Source organism: Excalfactoria chinensis, chromosome 2, assembly GCF_039878825.1.
Source record: "Excalfactoria chinensis isolate bCotChi1 chromosome 2, bCotChi1.hap2, whole genome shotgun sequence".
Taxonomy (NCBI): Eukaryota; Metazoa; Chordata; class Aves; order Galliformes; family Phasianidae; genus Excalfactoria; species Excalfactoria chinensis.
The window spans coordinates 12848269-12868118 of NC_092826.1; the positions used below are offsets into that span (position 1 = coordinate 12848269).

Genomic DNA, 19850 nt, shown 5'->3' on the forward strand with positions numbered 1-19850 from the left:
TTAACTCCATAATTTAACACAGTACTGTCCCAACTGTATGTCTGTTGCCCTGATTCCCCTCCAGAGAAGCAGTGCCACAACAGGCCTTGAGCCACCACCATGTCAGCTCTGGTTCTGTGTACTGGGGCAATCCTTGCTTTGCCAGCATTTTAAGCTAACAATCAAACAGTGAAACTTATAAATTAACCGTAAGTACCTGTGTTGTTGCAAACTGTGCTACAAAGATGATGACTTTTGGAAGAGGGGAAGATCAGTGGGGCACCCTATTCATAGCAATGTACATATATGTAGGCTGAGGACAGATTTTACAAAAATTTGGACTTTGAAGATGAAGGACTGTTAGAATGATAGCAGAAATAATAATAATGTGGTTAAGCTTTTAGATACTGATTTATTTCATTAGAAACTTAATTTATCTGGGTATTTGTGCTCAGAATATAGGAATACAGAATGAGTGTGTAGAAGATTGTTGGAAATAGTGTGCACATTGATGCAATGTATGAGGCTAGCATAAGACTGAATTTCTACCCTTCAGTCTACTAAATAATTACATTTCAGTTCCCCTGAGAATATTTTTTGAGGATCTTTCAATCTTCAAATTCCCAAATTGCTGAGCAAAGTTGGTTTTCTTTGGAGGATGAATGGCAATATCTTTCAAAAAGTTCTACTAGCCTGATCTCTGAGTCATACTTCAGGGTTTCCTGCAATGTAGTTTTCATCTTTTGGCCTCTGTCCACAGCTTCCTTGTTGGATATTTGCAATCACATGTAAATCATCTGTTTGAACATAGAACAAAGAAGAATATTTCTTGACTTTAGAACTGGAGTTTACCTCCAGTAACTGCCAGATCACCCATTTTTTTTAATTTCCTTTTCCACTGTCCTATTCCATAATATTGCATCATCTGCCATGGATGAGCCTGTGGCTTGTTTGGGGATTTGGTAGAGCCCATTTGATGCTCAGCAACGTCATGTTTTCAGCAGTGAAACAAGAAGAGTTAAGCAAAAGATTTTCCCCTACTAAGAATTTGTTACTTATTGGTTTTTTTTGTTTGTTTGTTTGTTTTTTTTAACTCAACACTGAAGAAATGAGTGAAATACTAAGAGATAAAAAACACAACGTATTTATCTTACTGTTTTTGAGAAAGCATGTTATTGCATTCATATGTGCTCTCAAAATCTTTCAGGAAGGATGATTTTGTATTTTAAAGTGATCATAGGACTTGAAATTGTATTTTCAGAAAATAGAGTAATTGTCCAGCTAAGCGTATCTCAAATCACAGAACAGTGAGCAACATTACCTGAGTAACTAAAATATCATTAAGGATAAGAGGTTACATTTAGTTCATATTCAGCATATCCCACCTGACGAGTTCTTTTAGTAAATGTCAGCCAACCTCTAGGAAGAATCCTTGTACAAAAAAGAATTCTCACCTTGTGATATCTTCTGCAAATTTCTTATTTTTTAAATACTTTTCTCTCTTTTTGTTTGTTTGTTTGTTTGTTTGCTTAACAGATGACCCTAAAGTGATTGTTGCCAACCTTACAGTAAGTATTCAGCCTGCTCACTTTGTGCCCTAATTTGGGCATTAATCAACATTCCCTCCTCACTCTTTAGGTAGAAGTACTGGCCATTAACAGGACTGAAGTGTTAAATGGTACCCTTCATGGGTGCGGGTTAATGTTAGTCATAAATTCCACTGTTTGCTGCTGTAGTGACTTTTATAATATTTTTGTGCAGCGCAGAGCCAGAACCTCCCTGAGTGTCGTGACTCCTTGAATTGACTCTATTTATCCGTTCCTTCAGAAATGGAAAATAATCTTTTAGGGTAAATATTTCACAAGCAATTTGAAGATGCTGAAAAAGGCTATCCATTTGATAGCCTTCAACCATAACCCGGCTCTTAGTGGAAAAAACTGTTTTAAATAAAAACTAATTTTAAAAAATAATTAGGTTTGCTAACCAGACTGCTTTAAATATAACTGCAGACTAGATGTATTTTCAGCATTTATCTTTCCTCTGAAATTCAATCTTGGGTTCAGTTAGCTCATAGATTAAGAATTTTATTCTTAAGTAAGCATGACATTTTACATGATGCTTCCAAAGCGACTTCCACAAGAATGAATATTTCCAAAAATGTTTTGATTACTCCATGTGCTCTGGTTTTATGTAAACGTTGCACAGAAATGACTGAACCACGTACTCTACATGTACACATTGTTTCCAAGTCATCGTCAATAATGCACTTCACAGCTTGATTTCTGTACTTCAGGGTTTCATGTGCCTCTGAGCTAACTGACAGCAGTGTCATCTGTAACCATTTATTTTTCAGTGCAGGAAGCCAGACCAGCACTTTAAGCCATACTTGAAACATCACCTTCCTAAACGCTTGCACTATGCTTACAATAGACGAATTGAGGATGTCCATTTACTGGTTGATCGCAAGTGGCATGTAGCAAGGTAAATTTGTGTTCAGCCCGGTTTCAATGTGTTTTTCTTTATGAGAAAACAAGACCTGGAATTACTTTGTCTGCCAGTGTCCTTCTGCCATCTGGGCACAGGAGGAGTTTTAAACTCTTGGTAAGATTCTGGCACATTAGGTTCAGGGTCCAGTTCAGTTAGGTTCCAGGTTCCAGTTCACATTAGGTTCCAGGTTCAGTTTGGAAAAATCAGTAGTTGTATGAAAGAGAGAAACCAAGATTAGTTTCCTTTCCCAAACAACTGTGTTTTTTGACTAGCTCATATGTAGGAACTGATAAGCAATTTCTAGTAAGGTGAAAACTTACTTCCAAACAGGTAGTGGGGAATATGGGAGGAACTGGAGAAGTTAGGGTACAAGATGCTGGGTGGATGTTCAGGGTAAATGGAAAGAAAACGGGGAAATTGACATAGTGAATGTAAGCCTGAGAACGTGTGAAAGTGTTATAGGTTCGCCACTGAAATGTCTGCATTGTATTGTGTTGCAAAACAAATCCACAGCTAAACAGGATGCTTTAGGTCAAAGCAAACCCTGTGGTTTGGCCCATGCCATTTGCCTATGAATTTTCAGTTATAAAGCAAGGACAATTTTTAATACTCTTGGTTCAAAATGATGGAGCAAAAACACAGAGTGAGCAGAAGAGGAATTGCCTTGTTTTATGAGTTTTTGATTTAATGTATATTGTTTCTCTTGCTTTGATCTTTTGCCACATTTTGTGTTACAGTAGGAGAATGACTGAGTCTTAGTGCATAGGTCTGACTCAGCGGTTCTTGGAAGATGACAGAGATTTTAGCATATGCCACTCTGTTATGAGCTTTAAATTATGGCAGTTTTCTTTGCCTATATAGCTGCCAGGCAAACACACAGTATGTTGTAAGCACCTTTTGACATCTGTTCATATCTTGCTGTGAACTATGCAAGGATCATTCTGCTGGAGCAGTGAGTGAGAAACTCCAAATGCTTTCTTGCATAACTCCACTAACCAGTTGGCCTTCTGCCTTGTGTAGTTTCAGTGGCTGGGGTTCATGTACATCTCAAAGAAGTAGACTGAATTTTCGGCCTAACAAAATTTTTCATTTTAAGCACTTCACTGGAATTGGTGGGATTAGGCTGGAGGGCTCAAGTTTATTATGTTGTTATTCATTAAATCAACAGATTTCATTTATTTATTAATTATATGTTCTGAAATCTTGTTCACCGGTGATCCATTTGTTTGTGTAACTGTAATTAATTGTATACTCTCAGCCAGAAAAATGGTTGGTTTTGACCTGGTTGCTGTAGTAAAAACTCTAGTAACTTTCAGGGCTTGAATCAAATTTTTGCAGGGCATAATTTTAATAAAGATGAATAAATGAACTTGTAGGATAATCCATTCCACTGCATGGATTGCTTATATGTGTCCCTGATGAAACCAAATACAAAAAAGTGTTCAGGAGTGAGCTGATAATTATAATTCTTAGGCTGCAGTACTTGTTTTTCCACATATTTTGTAAAATAGTGTTCAATCACAAGCTGAGGAAATAGCTAATACTTTTTCAATTTAGGAAAGCTGTGGATGTTTACAAGAAACCAACAGGAAAGTGTTTCTTCCATGGAGACCATGGCTATGACAACAAGATAAACAGCATGCAGGTATGAGCAATGTAGTAACCTTTACAGCAGTGTTGTTAAGCCAGAAGATATTTGAGATCTCTAAAATGTAAATATTCACTGAAATAAGCCCTGTGATTTAAAGTTGCTCTTCTGTATTCTTCTCTCTCTCTTTCTCTTTATTTATTTATTTTTCTTTTTTTAAGACTGTCTTCATTGGTTATGGACCTACATTCAAATACAAGACCAAAGTACCTCCTTTTGAAAACATTGAACTTTACAATGTCATGTGTGGTAAGCTGCCTGCTTGAGGAATCATAAGAGAAACATGCTGCTTTAACCACAAGGGTTTATTTAGACACCTGTGGGCTCGGGCCCTGTCTCCCTCCCAGCATCCCTTCCCCAGTGTCTCCTTCCCAAACACTAACTGAAGGCATTTCCCAGGGGCCTGGGCTTGCTGCACTCTAGCAGCTTGCCAATAAAATGTATTAACATAGTTCTGCTGCGTGCAGTTTGGCACAGATAAATATGCACAACTACAGTGCATATTTGCACATACAGACTTCATTAGTCTAGGAAGGAGGCTTCTATTCCTCCATGTCTCAGTTCAGGGGCATCACTTATCTTTCTATGGCATCCTAACATTATCACATTTCCTAAACTTTTACTGATGATACATTCTGATATTCTGTGCAGTCTTTTATTTAATAATGATTTAACACAGAAATAAAACTTTCTAGCTGAATGTATGATTAACTTATTTACTCTTTTTTTTCCACACACAAAGTGTCAAAAAGGCAGTTATCCTGTATGTGCAAAGCAGGTCACTAATAATACTGTGTTCAAGGTGGTTGGATTTTAGTTTGTATTGGAAACTGCAGTAGTTATAATAAAACAGTTTTCGGGCATCTTCATGCAAATCAACCTTCTTTTCATAAAGTCTACCATGCTATTCAGGCAGGATTTGTAATTTTATGTTTTGGATTAGCATTTTTATTACATTAAAAACATTCATTATCATGGTGCAGATGCAAACAGTATTGCAAATAAATATCTTCACTAAGTATATTTACTGCTAAATACATATGTTTGCAGTTCAACCATCATTAACTTACCTTGGGTGTTTTCATAGATCTGCTTGGATTAAAGCCTGCTCCCAATAATGGTACCCACGGAAGTTTGAATCACCTGCTAAGAGCCAATGTTTATAAACCAACTGTGCCAGATGAAGTTGCTAAGCCACTTTATCCTGTAGCTCTACCTTCTGCATCAGATTTTGATATAGGATGTACATGCGATGATAAGGTAGGTGTTAGTATCTGTTGATGCTCCCACTATTAGCCACAGTTGCCTAATAAAGTTTATAGCCTTTTTATAGCTATTTTGAGAGTGTTTGATCTGCAAGAATTCCCCAGATCCTTCCTGTGAAATATTCCTTGCTTCTGGAACAGTTATTGCTTCTTGGAAAACAGGAAACAAAACAGTTGTCTTTGTTTTATAGTGTTACTTTTGTTTTGTTAGATGCCTAGTACAGTAAGATGCTCCAGTGATCCTAATCTGTTCTTTTTTCTATTCTTGAGAAGAACAAGTTGGATGAACTCAACAAGCGCTTTCATGTCAAGGGAACAGAAGGTAAGAGCTTGGTGCCTCAGTTATTAAAAGCTGTTTCTGTTTTCTTTTGCAAGCTAGTTTGCATCACTGATACTAAACATGTTCCTGTTTAATTGTAGTTAGTGTGTAGTAAATCAGCTTTTCAAATGACTGTCAAAAGAGCACACAGACATATACGAGTTAGTTATGTGGGCAAGGCTAATTGCTGCTCACTTATCAAAGTGCACACTACTTTTTGCTGTGATCAGAACCAAAGAATCCCTCAAAGTGAGACAAACATTTTAGTTCTTTTCCATTGCTGTTAGGAAGTTTAATCTCTGCTGTGGAAGCAGAGAAAGGAGGAAAAGAGAGGGAGCATGAAGTGGTGTTCCATTTAAGCCTAAGCAATATTATTGGGTAAAAAACATAGACCACATCTGCACAGTGGTTTACCAGCACTGATCAGGCATAAGTTTCACATAAGTTTTCAGTGGAAAGGACGGTGCAGCTTCTCTGACAACTCCTAATTGGGTTGTAATGCTTGTTTTTTAGAGTGCAGGTTATTCACTGAACTTTCACCAAACAAGTACACAAGCAATCCCTGGTTCAGGAATGCTCAGTGCAACTTTATCCCTTGTTACCGGTGTTTCACCCAGGAGAAAGCATCCCCTGCTTCTCTGGATGATTGTTCTTGTGCTTTTGATGCTGAACCTGATGTTTTAGCATCTGTGTTGTCAGCTGTGTGTCAGGGCTGCTATTGAGGTTAAAATGTAACAGTAATAATTGTCAGCATCCCCCTCATCATAAGGATTTATATTTCTTCTTCTCCACCTTAGCAAATTCTTAATCTTTGAATTTGGACTTAAGTTTAGACAGGTTTAGACTGGAGATACTTCAGATTCCTCAGAGGACTGGGATTCCTTACAAAGCTGCTTTACTTTTACTTCTGTGAGCAGGCAATGCAGCCTATCCTTTAATTTCTATGGGTGAAATTGTTCATTTCTCTGTGAGTACATTGCCTTTTTACAGCTTTCATCTTGCTAAACTGACTTTTACAATTAGCGAAGAGCTACTCCTGGCTGTAGCCATTTCAAGCATTAGAAAAAAACCCAAACTGTTGTGCTTTTGGATTTCTCAACATCTTTATTTGTTTAGATTTGGATACTTCATTTCAATAGTATAAAAAAGGTAATTTTGTTGTATTTTAAGAAATAAGCATATGTATCTTTTTCAGTTACTTGTTTGTGAGTTGTCAGTTAACTGGAATTAGTTTTCCCTTACGTGAAGAACAAAAAGTTCTATTTTGTTTACGTTATTTTGTTATGATTTGTGACATGTGCTATAGCATACGTTCATGGATCTTCCTGCATTTAGTTGGTAATTAACTGCTCCCACTTGGGGAGCGTTTACCTGAAGCTGTTATTTATATGCAGCAGGAAAAAGTTCTTCATCATCTCTTGAAGAAGGGAAGTTTATCTTTGTCCTTACACAACATTTTTCCTACTTCTCTTCTGCATCCCATAAAAATATCTTCTATTTGGACTCAAACTCTAATAAAACATGCCCTTTTCCATAAGGTTAAATGCCTTTCTATGAACAGTGCTTAGGCTGGTTACCTCATTTCTATGTTTTGATTTCCAAAAGCAAGCCAAACCTGTTTCCCAATTGGTTATCAAAATGAATGAATCATGCAGCACAGTGCAAGCTTAGCCAGCAAATTTGTTTTACCTCTATCTTGTTTAATTTTTGCTTACAAAAAGATAAAAACATCATCAGAGGTATGTAGTGACACTTAACCATAACATACCAGAACAACAGAAGAAAAGCAAATTGTGTAGAGCTGGAAGTGTCTTTGGTAGCCAAAGTTAGGAAAAGGGTTTTTTATTCTAATCTGGAGGAATGACAGGCTGACAGAAAATAACGTGTAGGTCTTCTGAATATCATCTGTATCAGCCAAGTGAAAAAAAATACTCTTTTATTGAGTAGACTCCTTTGCCTTCCTTTTGTGAAGGACTTTGTGTTGTACAGAAAACAGAGGAAGAAGAGAAAAACAGGAAAACTTAGACAGTGAGTGATAGGATGAGGGCAGATCTAAGGCAACAAAGTGATTTTCACCTCCGTGTTTCAAATGTAGGCACAGAGATCCTTGTCTTCTGTGCCTGGAGAAACATACTATGACCCCAACAGTCTTTCAACTGTAGAGAAAACTTGTAAGCTGAAAGTGAATTCTGAGCCTGGAAGTGGGATCCCAACCAAAACTACTGAAGAACAGCTATTCCCTATGTTACCGGATATCCTTAGCAATTTTTTTTCAACTTCAAGGTTTTGAGTGATAAATTTAGGTGTAATTTCTTCTGATCTGTAGAGAAGCATCTTCTGTACGGGCGCCCTGCAGTGCTGTACCGCACAAAGTACAACATCTTGCACCACCATGACTTTGAAAGTGGCTACAGTGAAACATTCCTGATGCCTCTCTGGACATCCTACACTATTTCCAAGCAGGTTGGTGCTGTCTTTTCTCCTGGAAATTGCTTACAAAAAAAAATCTTGGAAAGTCTGTTTGCTATGTGTATTCTTGAATTTGTAGAGGTCCCCTTTCCCAAGCGGATTTTCTGATCAGAAATGATCCCAAGTACCATTGAAAATAACACCATAGGAGAAAAGAATTTTTAAGGCAGATTGTCTGAATATTTCATTTCCAGTTTTCATTTTCATTCTCAGCTTTTCTCAGTGTGAATTTGTCTTCCCAGTTTATTTCAATCAGCTACTTCATTTGAATTTCAGCCACCTGAAGGAGGGGCAGACTTGGTTGTAGAGCTGGAGTGTGGATCACTGTACTCCACACAATGCCTTACAATCTGTAGACTACAAGATGCCATTCTCTTTTAGCTGTAAGTGCTGGTATTACATTTCTTGTCACTGCTCAATGCAGGCAGAGGTTTCCGGTGTCCCGGAGCACCTGGCCAGCTGCGTCAGGCCCGATCTCCGCATATCTCCAGGAAACAGCCAGAGCTGCTCAGCCTACAGAGGTGACAAGCAGCTCTCCTACAGCTTCCTCTTCCCTCCTCGTAAGTTCAGCAGCAAGTGTACAGAATTCAAGGATCTGAATGTCATTTCTATGCATGACACTTTGTTTTATTTTTTAAATAACAAGTGGTTTTATAATTTTCTGTTTAACTACAGAAAAACTTAGGTATGAAAAAACACTTACCAGATGTAAAGGGACTCAAGGGTTATTTTTGAGATTGTTGAGAAAGAATATAGGTAGTAATCCTCTGATTTCCCAGCTTCCTGGGGTGATTCCTTCCTTCACAATGCACTTCACTCAGAGGACCTGGTTTGGCACCAGCATCATATATGAGGCTGGATGGGATGGATATATTATCCTTGCTGCATGTGTTCAGGACCAAGGGCTGAATGCCAGAAGTTGCCATCATGACTGTGACCTCTCTTTCACAAGGCTGGAGAAATATTCCAAACTGGTACTTAGCTACATGCACAAAAAAGGTGAAGTGTACCATTTGAGTTAATAAAAATAAAGGTGAAGCAGAGTTGCACAGATTAAGAACATGAGCTAGAAGGCAGTCTTCAAAAGATGGCCTTTTAATGTTGATGGACATATACTAGCACATGTAAGCTGGAAATCTAGCTGATTCGTAATTTTGACTTCAAACAACAGAAGAATAAACATATATAATGTGTAAATCATATTAGACTTGCACAGTGTAAAAACAAAGTAGAATTCTACCATCTCCTAGAAACTGCTAATCGAAAATCTTTGTAAATGAGTGTTCTGAGTTCTGGTGCAATTATGTCTGTTAAGTCTTGGAAAAAACTTGTAGATCTAGTAAATGTTCATGGGATACAACTTTGTTGTATCACTGAGGTGAACTTCATTGCTCTGCCTTCCTTACACAGTGGCTGAAATAGTTTAGGATGGGTTTCTGATGTGGAATTGCTCATGCTGGAGGCTTGCTCAGAGCTAGAAGATAATCCCAGAGCCCTCTGCCTATAAATTGTGTGACTGTTTTGTGAAAGCACACAGAGCAGCTGACTTCTGTTTTGATGACACTATTCCTTTTGGTTACTCTCTAAAACCACTTTTGAAAACATTTTCATGTTCTCTGAATTCCGACATTTCATCTCATTGGTATTTTTCTTTTTTCAGAACTAAGTTCCTCTGCAGAAGCAAAGTACGATGCTTTTCTAATAACAAATATCATTCCAATGTATCCTGCTTTCAAAAGTAAGTGTTGTTTCTATGGCTTTGTCTCTTTTTCCCAAGCTTGTAGCACTTTTTTTAGATGTCTGTTGAACTGTGGGATGAATGGATGGGAGAAATTTAGAACATAAATCCAATTACCTCTAAGCAGCAGATAATATATGTGGGAATCCTAGTTCAAGGCATAGGCTTTTTGTACCACAAGAAATATTTAAGGTTTAAGGAGGGTTTATTTTCCTTGCTGCTGGGCACAGGCACAGTCAGTTCTGTAGTTCAGCAATTTTGCTGAAGTGCCAAAGTAAGTCAGTTTGTGAGAAGCCATCCAGATTTTCTTTCTTGTAGCCCTGGTTTGTGCAGGATGTGCTCAGGCAACATGTTTCTACTTCCCAACAGCAGTAGACACCTCACTCCCAACACCTCACTGGGTGTCTGCACTTAGCATGTTGTAGTTCAGGGACAAATGGCATCTGGATCACCTTTGATTTTTCTATCCCTACCCTTAGAGGTAGACCAGAAATTTTTATTACCTTTCAAGAAAAAGGAAAAATAAACCAATTTATGGGAAGGGAGGAATAACTTAAAACCAACTGAAACTTTCAGTGCTGCAAGGATGTAGTATTAAAGTTCCTTTGTCTGAACATCGCTTTTCTCTCCAGTGTTGCCAAGAGGTAGGAAAACCATCAAAACTATTCTGGTGGCATTTTTGGCTTGGCAGGAATTGGGAAGCCTTGAAAGAATCTCAAGAGCCTGTTCTTGTGAGATTTCCAATTCAGATTTTAGGCCAGGGAGGTTTGGACAAACATCAAAGACCATGGGAGGCTTTTTCATTTTAGCCTAAGAAGAGTGATTTTAACTGCAAAACCTCTGAGTGGGAACAAATGGTGATGTTTGCTGGAAATATGAAGCAAGGCACACTTCACTGATTATAGAGAGTAAAATTAATGGGGGATTTCCCACTCTAAAATCACTTCATAAAACTGCTTTTTATGCTAATGTTAGTCTATGTAAATTAGCTGAGATGCTCATCACGGGAGAACAACACGCCATAAGCAGTGCTTTTTCTCCCAGTGACCTCCAACTTTATCACAACCGAGTGAAGGATTGTCTGAGAATAAATGCTGTAACTTGTAGCACTCCTGGGGAATTATGAACCAATACACACGTGCAGGCTGCAATACACAGCTTAGACCTCTCATTACATGGAGCTGGCTTAAGCAGTTCCTGCTTTAGTGAAGCTGCAGGATCTTGCTTCGGGGCTGCAGTGCATTGGCATTGCTGTCTGTGTGGCTGCAAGTGGAAAACCAATGTGGGAACTGATTCAGCTACAAAAATCTTTCCTTTTGGGGCTATTTCTGTTGTTAAGGCTGATGCATCAAAGGAGTGAGCAGCTGGAGGAGTGGGGCTGCCAAGTGGTTACTGCAGCTGAGGTTCTTAGACCATTGCTTGTGGGTGCCTCTGCACCAGCCTGAGCATGGAGTTTGGCAGAACACACTGGGGAAGGAAGTTTCCTGAGGCTGGTGCTGCTGTCAGTGCTGGGGAACCATGAGCTAAGCAGTCTGAGCTGGCATAGCAAAAGTTAACTTTATACAAGTTAGAGCTGTTTTGCTTGCACGCACTTCTGTTAGTGTTAAAATGAAAAGGAAAAAAAATAAAAAAAGGAAAACAATTCTGCAACTGAGGATCCCAGTGTGTTTCTCAGTGAGTCTCTGTGAGCATCTAAACTTGTTAAGATTCAGAAGGTTGCAGTGGGAGAAGGTGTCATGCTTTTCACAAAAAAAATGATTAAAATTCCCTGCTAGGCAAACCTCTGCCTTAATGAGATGCTCTGTTATAATTTGGCCGTCTTAGACTGCACCTGATTTAAAAGTTGGACTTTTTGTATTCAAGGAGGATTTGTGAGAAATAATATGGCCTTTGTATTTCCCCGACTTTTAGAATATCTGGGCTTTGCTTTTGATCACGGTCCTGTTTCCTTTCGTAAGTTAAAAAAAAAAAAAAAAAAGAAGAAAAAAATAAAAAAGGAAAAAGCAACATACCCAATAACTAGATAAGGAGGACAAAGGAAATGTTTACAGGGACATCAAAAGCGTGTGAACAGCTGCTTCTGCTGGCGGTGGAGGAACAGTAAATTCTCTGTGCAACATCTAGGGTAATGCCAGGCTTAGGATGGTACCATGCATTTCCTCTATTGCTAATTGGGGGAAAAAAATCAAGAGAGAGCAAAGAATTCTGAATAGGCCTTATTGACCAAAACAGAATGAAACTGCAGTAAATCTGTAAAGCTTAGTCTTTGATTTCCTCTTCTATTGTGCGAATGATGCCCACTGGATTTTCATCTTCATGCAAGAAAAGATTATTTAACATCTTGACACGTCTTAATATGTTCATCCAAATTGTAGTGCTGTCTTTTTTTTCTCCCCCATAGAGGTATGGAACTATTTCCAAAGGGTTTTAGTGAAGAGATATGCCACTGAACGAAATGGAGTCAATGTTATAAGTGGACCAATCTTTGACTATGACTATGATGGTTTACATGACACACCTGAAAAAATCAAACAGTAAGAATTTGTATTTAAAATGGTTTTCTGTTGTTTCTTTTAATGATAACTTTATCTTAAACAACTCATTGTTTGCACTTCATTTGATTTTGGGAAGGAGATGAATTTCGTGGCTCTGTCCAAAATGGTTCATCAAGACTGAATGACCTGATGGGTAAGACGGGAAAAATTAAGGGAATGGCAGCCACCATGGGTTTGGAATGGAGTGTTTATTTATCCTTCAGATGAAGTTGATTTATATTCCAACTAATGTTTTCTCTAACGCTGTCTGGAAGCTTAGAGTTGCAACTGGGTAGCAGAGCACACCATACTACTTTTGAGCTATTTAGATGCTCTAAGCTTTTGTTAATTCTGTTAAGCTTGCTCTCTGTTCCCCTGAACTGAAGAAACCTTTCAGCATTGGCAGGTGGTGTTTCTATGGCACAGTATCAAAACATGAGATAATTGAAATGTTCATTTTCAGATAGAGCTTGTGAATCAAGCCCATCTAAACAAGTACATGCATCCTCACACGTAGGGGAGGAAAGACCACACTGTCTGTGTAATTCTTCCAAGTGGATTAGTCCTTTGTGAGTAAATGTTTGCTTTACTTCCCCAGGTTTGTGGAAGGCAGTGCCATCCCTGTTCCTACTCATTACTATGCCATCATAACCAGCTGTTTAGATTTCACTCAGCCAGCCGACAAGTGCGATGGACCACTCTCTGTTCTCTCATACATCCTTCCCCACCGGCCTGACAATGATGAGAGCTGCAATGTAAGTTCTGCTGCCTGATGGTAAATGTTCTCTAGTGTATTCCCAGGGAAGATGCTAGTTAGCTGTTAGATGATCTTAAATGAAAGTACAGGGTACTGACTCTATTAAGTGTCATGTTCAACTCATTAGACAGGAGTACTCCTCTATGATAAATGGGGGTAACAGAGAAAATGTGGAAGTATTACTGCACCGAACACTGTCTGGAAGAACTAAAATACGTTAGGTTGGCTGTAAACAGCGTGTGGGCTTCTACGTTTTGGCAGACACTGTCAGAGTAACCTCAGGCTGAAAAAGAGTGTGTGAGTAGATGTACTGTGCTGGCAGCCAGCCTAATGTTTTTATGGAGGTCTGTTTCCATACACAGGTACAATATGATCTGTCTGCTCTTGCAGTCTGGATGCATCAGACGGCATAATTACATCTAACCCACACAGTGTTAAAACTGTATGCTAAAACCTTCTGAAGGTAGAGTTGCCAGCAGCTCTTGATGGTTCCAGACCATGTCTTGATTCAAGGGAAAAGTTTAGATTCCCTTTACCAGAGATCAAAGATGATGAGCCACCTTTCTCATTCCTTTTCTATCTTCCTTTTAGATGAAAAATGCTGTAGCATAGGGATCTTGGTGAAGTACAAAAGCTTCAGGTTGCTCAGACCTGCAGAAAGCAGCACAAATGCCCTGTAGCTGATGGTGTGTCAGGAGAGCCATTAGGGTTCCCATGAGCTCCAGCGCTCTGCAAGGACAGCAGTCCTCCCAAGCAGCTGTATTTAGACTTGTCCTTCCGCCTGAACTTGTTCTCCCATTACACAGCTGTGCGGATTCCTGCACACAGACACTTCACTATAGGCTGCCAGGAGTCTGTTTCCTGAATGAACGCATTAATGTTATGAATTTTGTATTGGCACAAAAAGTTAAGACTCCTATTCCAGCTACAAGCAGAAATAGTAATTCCAACTCTGTACACAATTCACCTGGAACACTGTTTCTTTCTCATTCATCAAACATCGCCTACTTTTGGGTCACTCTTTTTGAAGCCACACTTTTGGAGCAGTACTCCTCTCTTGAGCAGGTCTGGATTCCCTCATTTTAGACTCTTAACTGTTTTGGGCAGAGATGTCTTTGATTAGAAGGCTTAGAAAGTCCTCAAGGTATTTCACTGTGTTTTTATTCCAGCCTGCCTTCATCTGAAAATGAAGGTATAGATGGTGATCTGGAAGTTGCTGTCTGGCATTTATCTGTCCTGGTATTTTTGCCTGTATGTGATTTTTTTCTTCCTCTATTGTGTGTCATTGTGCTTTTAAACTCTTGAAATCTTTTTTTACGAATGGCCTGGAATGATTTTTACTATTTCTTATATTCCAACCCAGGCTTCTTTTCTCTGTTGGTCATGCTGCTACTTATGGTGTATGTATTTAGAGTTCCTAGTGTGACTTCAGTGCTGCTATAAAAGCTCATTAGCCACTATTGCTCTACGCTTGACATGACTGCTTCTTAGCACTTGAAAAATATATCAAGAACTGTAGTTCTTGAGTGAAAATACAGGCAACATTTGGCTATTCCAATACAGTTCGCCTTACTTTTGCACTTGATATTTCATCTCATGTATTCAAAGAAGTGACTGTGTAAAACCTTACATAGTTCACAGATGAAATGCTTGGGATAATATAAGAATTTTCCCTTAGCCTCTCCACAGCTTTCTTTTCAGATGTAAAGAAATATTAGCTTTCCTCAGCTCTGCTCTTGTCACACACACTTTCTCTTCACGCAGCCGTTGGAGAACACCACTACTCTTCTCATTAAAATTTGTTCCATTTCCAAACTGTGTTTATTCATGGTGAGGTTATACCCATTTATTTCTGTGTCAACATTTTTCTATGGCTTAAATAGCCCTTCAGTGGTCTTCTTTGGGATTTATCCCCGCTGATGATTTACGATGATTTTCAAAGCTTATACTTTGTTCATGGGTGACCAGGATCTTTTATGCTCTTCTTGTAGGAGAGGAAGAACATTTTAGTAGCCTTCCTATGTATCTATTCCTGTCTGATTTTTTTTTCTGGAACATGAATGAGATAAAGTATTCCAGCTTATACCTTGAAATGGAAATTGTTTTCGTTCCATTTCACATGATTCCTCTGGTACTATCTAGGATTTGCTCCTTCTATAGCTGTATTATAAAGGTGGCTCAGAATATTGCATAATAAACCAGCACAGCCAGGACCTTTCCTTTTATCTGCTGTTTCTCCTGAAAATCTCCCAGCTTAGCAGAAATTCTTACTGCCAACATGGATAACATAATTTCATACTGTACCAGGGGCTCCCTCATCTGCATCCTGCAGTATGGTATTCCAGTCTTCCTCTGCACTGACACGAGTTCTCAGTTGCTTTCAGTAGCAAACTAATCACCTTGGCACAAAAAGCATGTGAGAAAATACTAAATAAAAATCCTTTTCGGAACCAGCGCACAGTTCTTTTAGTCGGCAGTGATTCTAAATTTCTCTTTTAACAAGAAATTTCCTCACCCACCTATATAACTCTGGTCATCTTGAGCTTTCCAGCCAACAATCTGATATTCGATGATGGGCAATACAGCAGTTTTTTTACCTAGAATATCTGATGTCTGGATTTTAGGTTTGTCTCCTATTTTATTGCTTCTTTCTATTTATCTCAGTGTTCTCAATAGTTATTTTTTTCCTTCTAAGACTCACTGTAGTGCTGAAGTGAGACTAACAAGCAAAGATGGAGAAAAACATCATTTTCAGTGTGCACAATTCATTTGTTGTTCCAGAATAGTATAATACCATGCTAACTGATCACTGTGCTTAAAATCCTTGCTGCTCAAGGTGAGATTTGATGGGTCACTTATGGAATGGAAAAATTAGTGTGGGCCAGTTGACTTATCTTCTAGGCTCATAGAAATGCTGTGCCACTGGATGTGGTTGGAAAGAAAACCAACAGACCTGTGAGCTCTGTCCAGTGCAGATTTGTTGTTCAGATGAAGGCTTGAAGATGAGAGAAATGTCACAGTGATTGCGTTTAGCCTCGTTGAAGCTGTTTGCAGACTAGCAATGTGAATGACTGAACAGGGCATTTTTGTTCCCATGCATGCTGCTGTGTGGTATTCCTGGAGCATGACAACACAGGTGGAGGAGAAAGAGCAGGGCATGTTCCTTTCTTTTCCCTCTTAGTTTGGATCTTTATTTCACATTCCAGTCACAGTTTTGGGCCATGCTACCAGTGTGGAGAGGAATGTGGGTTTGGAGCTGAAGAGCCTCAAAACAAATGAGCAAATGTCATTTGTTGACAAACGGACATTTGCTTTAGAGCAGCTGCTTGTGACTTAAATAGTACTTTGTGTTCTCTCTGTGCAAACCATCAAGCTCGCTCTCCTGGGCTTTACAGAGTGACCCATAGACTGGTCTGTGGGACATCTTCCATTTTGGGTAGGCATGACTGTAGCTTAGTGTGAGGATGTATTTTGGAGGGAGACATCCCCTGAGACAGTCAGAGGCTCACTTGGAGCAAGCCCAGCAAGACAAATTTTATCAGCTAGATTTCTAGGCCACGCACATGAGCCTCAAGCTGAGGCTAAACTCCTCTGTTCCTAATGCATGTCCCCAGATGTACCAGCGTGCAAGGACAGAGGGGGAAAAGTCCTATTTGCTCTGTTCTTTTTCCAGGTGTGTTGCTCACCATGTCCCCAGGGGTGCCTGGAACATGGCACTGGTCTGGTTCAACATACTCAAACAGCCTGTAACTGCAGGGTTTTGCTAGGCAAATTTCTGTTTTTTTTTTTTAAGTGAGATAAATTAGGTTGTAGATGGTTCCAACATATGCTGGATCTGGTGCAAGGTGTGCTGATGTGGTGACTGCCTGTCTCTTGAAGCAGCTCCCTAAGGGAGGTTACACCCACACAACCAACTCCGTCACTCTGGCAGCAACACCTTCCTGATTGTTTTTTCATATTGGCAAATGTCTAGTGAAAGGGGTTTTTTTTCTTTTATTTATTTGGCTTTTGGGTTTGTTTGTTTGTTTGTTTGCTTGTTTTGTTTGTTTGTTCATTTTTGTTTTTTCCAATCTGTCTGAATAATATGTATGTTCTGATAGCGATATTTTACAGCTACCAATAAAAGGTGCAGTCCCAGTTGTGTAAGGTATTGATGTGGCCAGCTCAGGGATGGGGCATCCACAACCTCCTTGGGCAACCTGTTCCAGTGCATCACCACTCTCTGTGTGAAAAAATTCCTCTTAATCTCTAACACCTAAACATTCCTTGTCTCAGTTTAAAACCATTCCCCTTTGCCCCATCACCATCCACCCTCATAAACAGCCAATCCCGCTCCTGTTTATATGCTCCCTTCAAGTAATAGAAGGCCACAATGAGGTCTCCCCGGAGCTTTTTCTTCTGCAAGCTAAACAAGCCCAGTTCCCTCAACCTTTCCTCATAGGAGAGGTGCTCCAGCCTTCTGATCATCTCAGATCATCCACCTCCTCTGGACCCGCTCCAAGAGCTCCATGTCCTTCCTGTACTGGGGGCCCCAGGTCTGGACGCAGTACTGCAGATGGGGCCTCAAAAGTGCCAAGTAGAGGGGGACAATCACCTCCCTCTCCCTGCTGGCTGCTTCTCTTTTAATGCAGCCCAGAACATGGTTGGCTTTCTGGGCTGCAAGCGCACACTGCTGGCTCATGTCCAGCTTCTCATCCACCAGGACCCCAAAGTCCTTCTCCACAGGGCTGCTTTCAGGGGGGCCTTCCCCCAGCTGAGTTTCTAATCAGATGAGAATAATGTTTAAAAGCAGGGTACATGTGCTAGAGTTTGAGTTCTGGTGATACAAAACAGCTGATTGATTGATATGGAGCTCCTTCTGTGACAATGTTTTTTTAATATGGTGACCAATGAATTTTCTAAAGGCGTATGCCTGCTCGGAAATACCTACAACATGGGATCAGCTTTTCCAGATGACTGTAGTTTTTGTCAACTGCCCTAAAGCCTAGAAAAGCTACCTTTACTTTCGGAGTTAACTTTAGATGTGAAAAGTTATAAACCTTTTTGTTTTTGTTTGTTTTTTTGTTTTTCATTTCAGAGCCTGGAAGATGAATCAAAGTGGGTTGAAGATCTTCTTAAGATGCACACTGCACGGGTGCGGGACATTGAGCAGCTCACAAGCTTGGACTTCTTCCGAAAGACCAGTCGCAGCTACACAGAAATCCTCTCCCTAAAGACATACCTGCATACATTTGAAAGTGAAATTTAGCTTTCTAACCTTGCTCAGTGCATTCTTTTATCAACTGGTGTATATTTTTATATTGTTTTTATATTTATTAATTTGAAACCAGGACATTAAAAATATTAGTATTTTAATCTTGTATCAAATCTTAAATATTAAACCCTTGTGTCACTTGTTTTGTTTCTCTAATGTTTAATATAGGTATGCCTCTTGGTTTATTTAGTAGCGCTTGTAATACTGCAGCTTAAGTAAGTCCTTACTCCAAGCTTTTCTCTGGTGCTGCAGAAATTGATACGTGAATCGAGGAAATATTAATTTCCCATGCTCCTTTACCACACTTTTAGTCCTGTGCTGTGTATCAAAATACTGAACATGTAAAATTACATTCATTTACTGTTGACTATGTGACAGACATATTTAAACCCTATAGACAAATAGCATCTTAAATATAATAAACCACACATTCAGTTTTTTTAATGTCTTTTGGTTTCCTTTCACAGGGACTTTCAGAGGGACTTGGTAGCAGCTGAATGCTGCTACATCTTTCATACTCAGCCTTTCTAAAGCTTAGGTTTTCTGGTCAGATGAATGACAAGGGGCTCAGATGTCCTGCCCTGGGGCTTAGCAGCGAGACCCTATAATGGCACCTGCAGTAGTAACTGCTGATTAGGTTTTGCTGCAGTGGCAGAGCTGGGAGAGGAGGTAGGCTGGTACCCTAAGTTCACCAGGAGCATCCCAAACCTGGGGACAATTAGCCCTGCTCTGGAGCTCGTGGGAAGGACATGAGCCGATAGTATCTGCTGTTACCCATAAGGCTGCATCATAACCCTTCTCCCCCAGTGCTGGTTCCTGGGTATACCCACTCCATTGACTTTTGCTTTGACTTTGAGGAGAGCTGCAATAAGGCAGATGTTGAAGGAGGTGACATCATTGCCAAAACTCCAGCAATGGGTTTTTAACCAGGAGGAGAAGAAAGTCTGATTTCCTGTATCACGCTCTAATATTCATAATGTGCAGCTTTCTCCTAAGCTGAGACTGAGTCCAAGCCCTAATGCCAACCCCCATTCTCAGAGGAACTTCCTTGGCTTGATTGCGCGTATATAACTTCTCTTAATGTGAACACCATACAGCGCATGTGATTTACAACCATCAGGTGGTCAAGCAGGCCAAGTCTCTGTTGGCTGCTTCTGTACAGTCAGTCTCATAATCCTGACAAGCCCCTGCACATGACACTGATGGCACAATCCCAAGGCAGTGGAAGAAACACTTGCATACTGATTTCTAGATAATAGCCTGATTTGACTTGATAGTTTTTTTATGCAAGGCACATAGTATGGAGCATTATTAAAGACTTGCATTGATGTTAGTGTATTAGAAGATGTAAAAGATCAGTTATCGTGTAGAATACCTGTTGAGGAAGTTGGAAAAGAAGT

General features: G+C 39.6%; 1 protein-coding gene across 13 annotated transcripts in view; it reads left to right on the plus strand.

Annotated features, from left to right (window-relative positions):
- Positions 1-18889, plus strand: part of ENPP2 (ectonucleotide pyrophosphatase/phosphodiesterase 2) — a 68960-nt gene extending 50071 nt beyond the window's left edge. For 7 of the 13 annotated variants that reach the window (XM_072327783.1, XM_072327770.1, XM_072327781.1 and 4 more), the window contains 12 exons: positions 1516-1547; positions 2333-2460; positions 4024-4111; positions 4276-4363; positions 5202-5374; positions 5650-5701; positions 8025-8161; positions 8592-8727; positions 9828-9905; positions 12307-12439; positions 13038-13194; positions 18274-18889. In XM_072327783.1, the coding sequence (XP_072183884.1) occupies positions 1516-1547; positions 2333-2460; positions 4024-4111; positions 4276-4363; positions 5202-5374; positions 5650-5701; positions 8025-8161; positions 8592-8727; positions 9828-9905; positions 12307-12439; positions 13038-13194; positions 18274-18444 (1373 nt within the window). In that variant the 3' untranslated portion in view covers positions 18445-18889. The remainder of the gene's footprint in view (positions 1-1515; positions 1548-2332; positions 2461-4023; positions 4112-4275; positions 4364-5201; positions 5375-5649; positions 5702-8024; positions 8162-8591; positions 8728-9827; positions 9906-12306; positions 12440-13037; positions 13195-18273) is intronic. The other 6 variants (XM_072327771.1, XM_072327782.1, XM_072327773.1 and 3 more) reach the window with 1 other exon arrangement.
- The last annotated feature ends 961 nt before the right edge of the window (positions 18890-19850 follow it).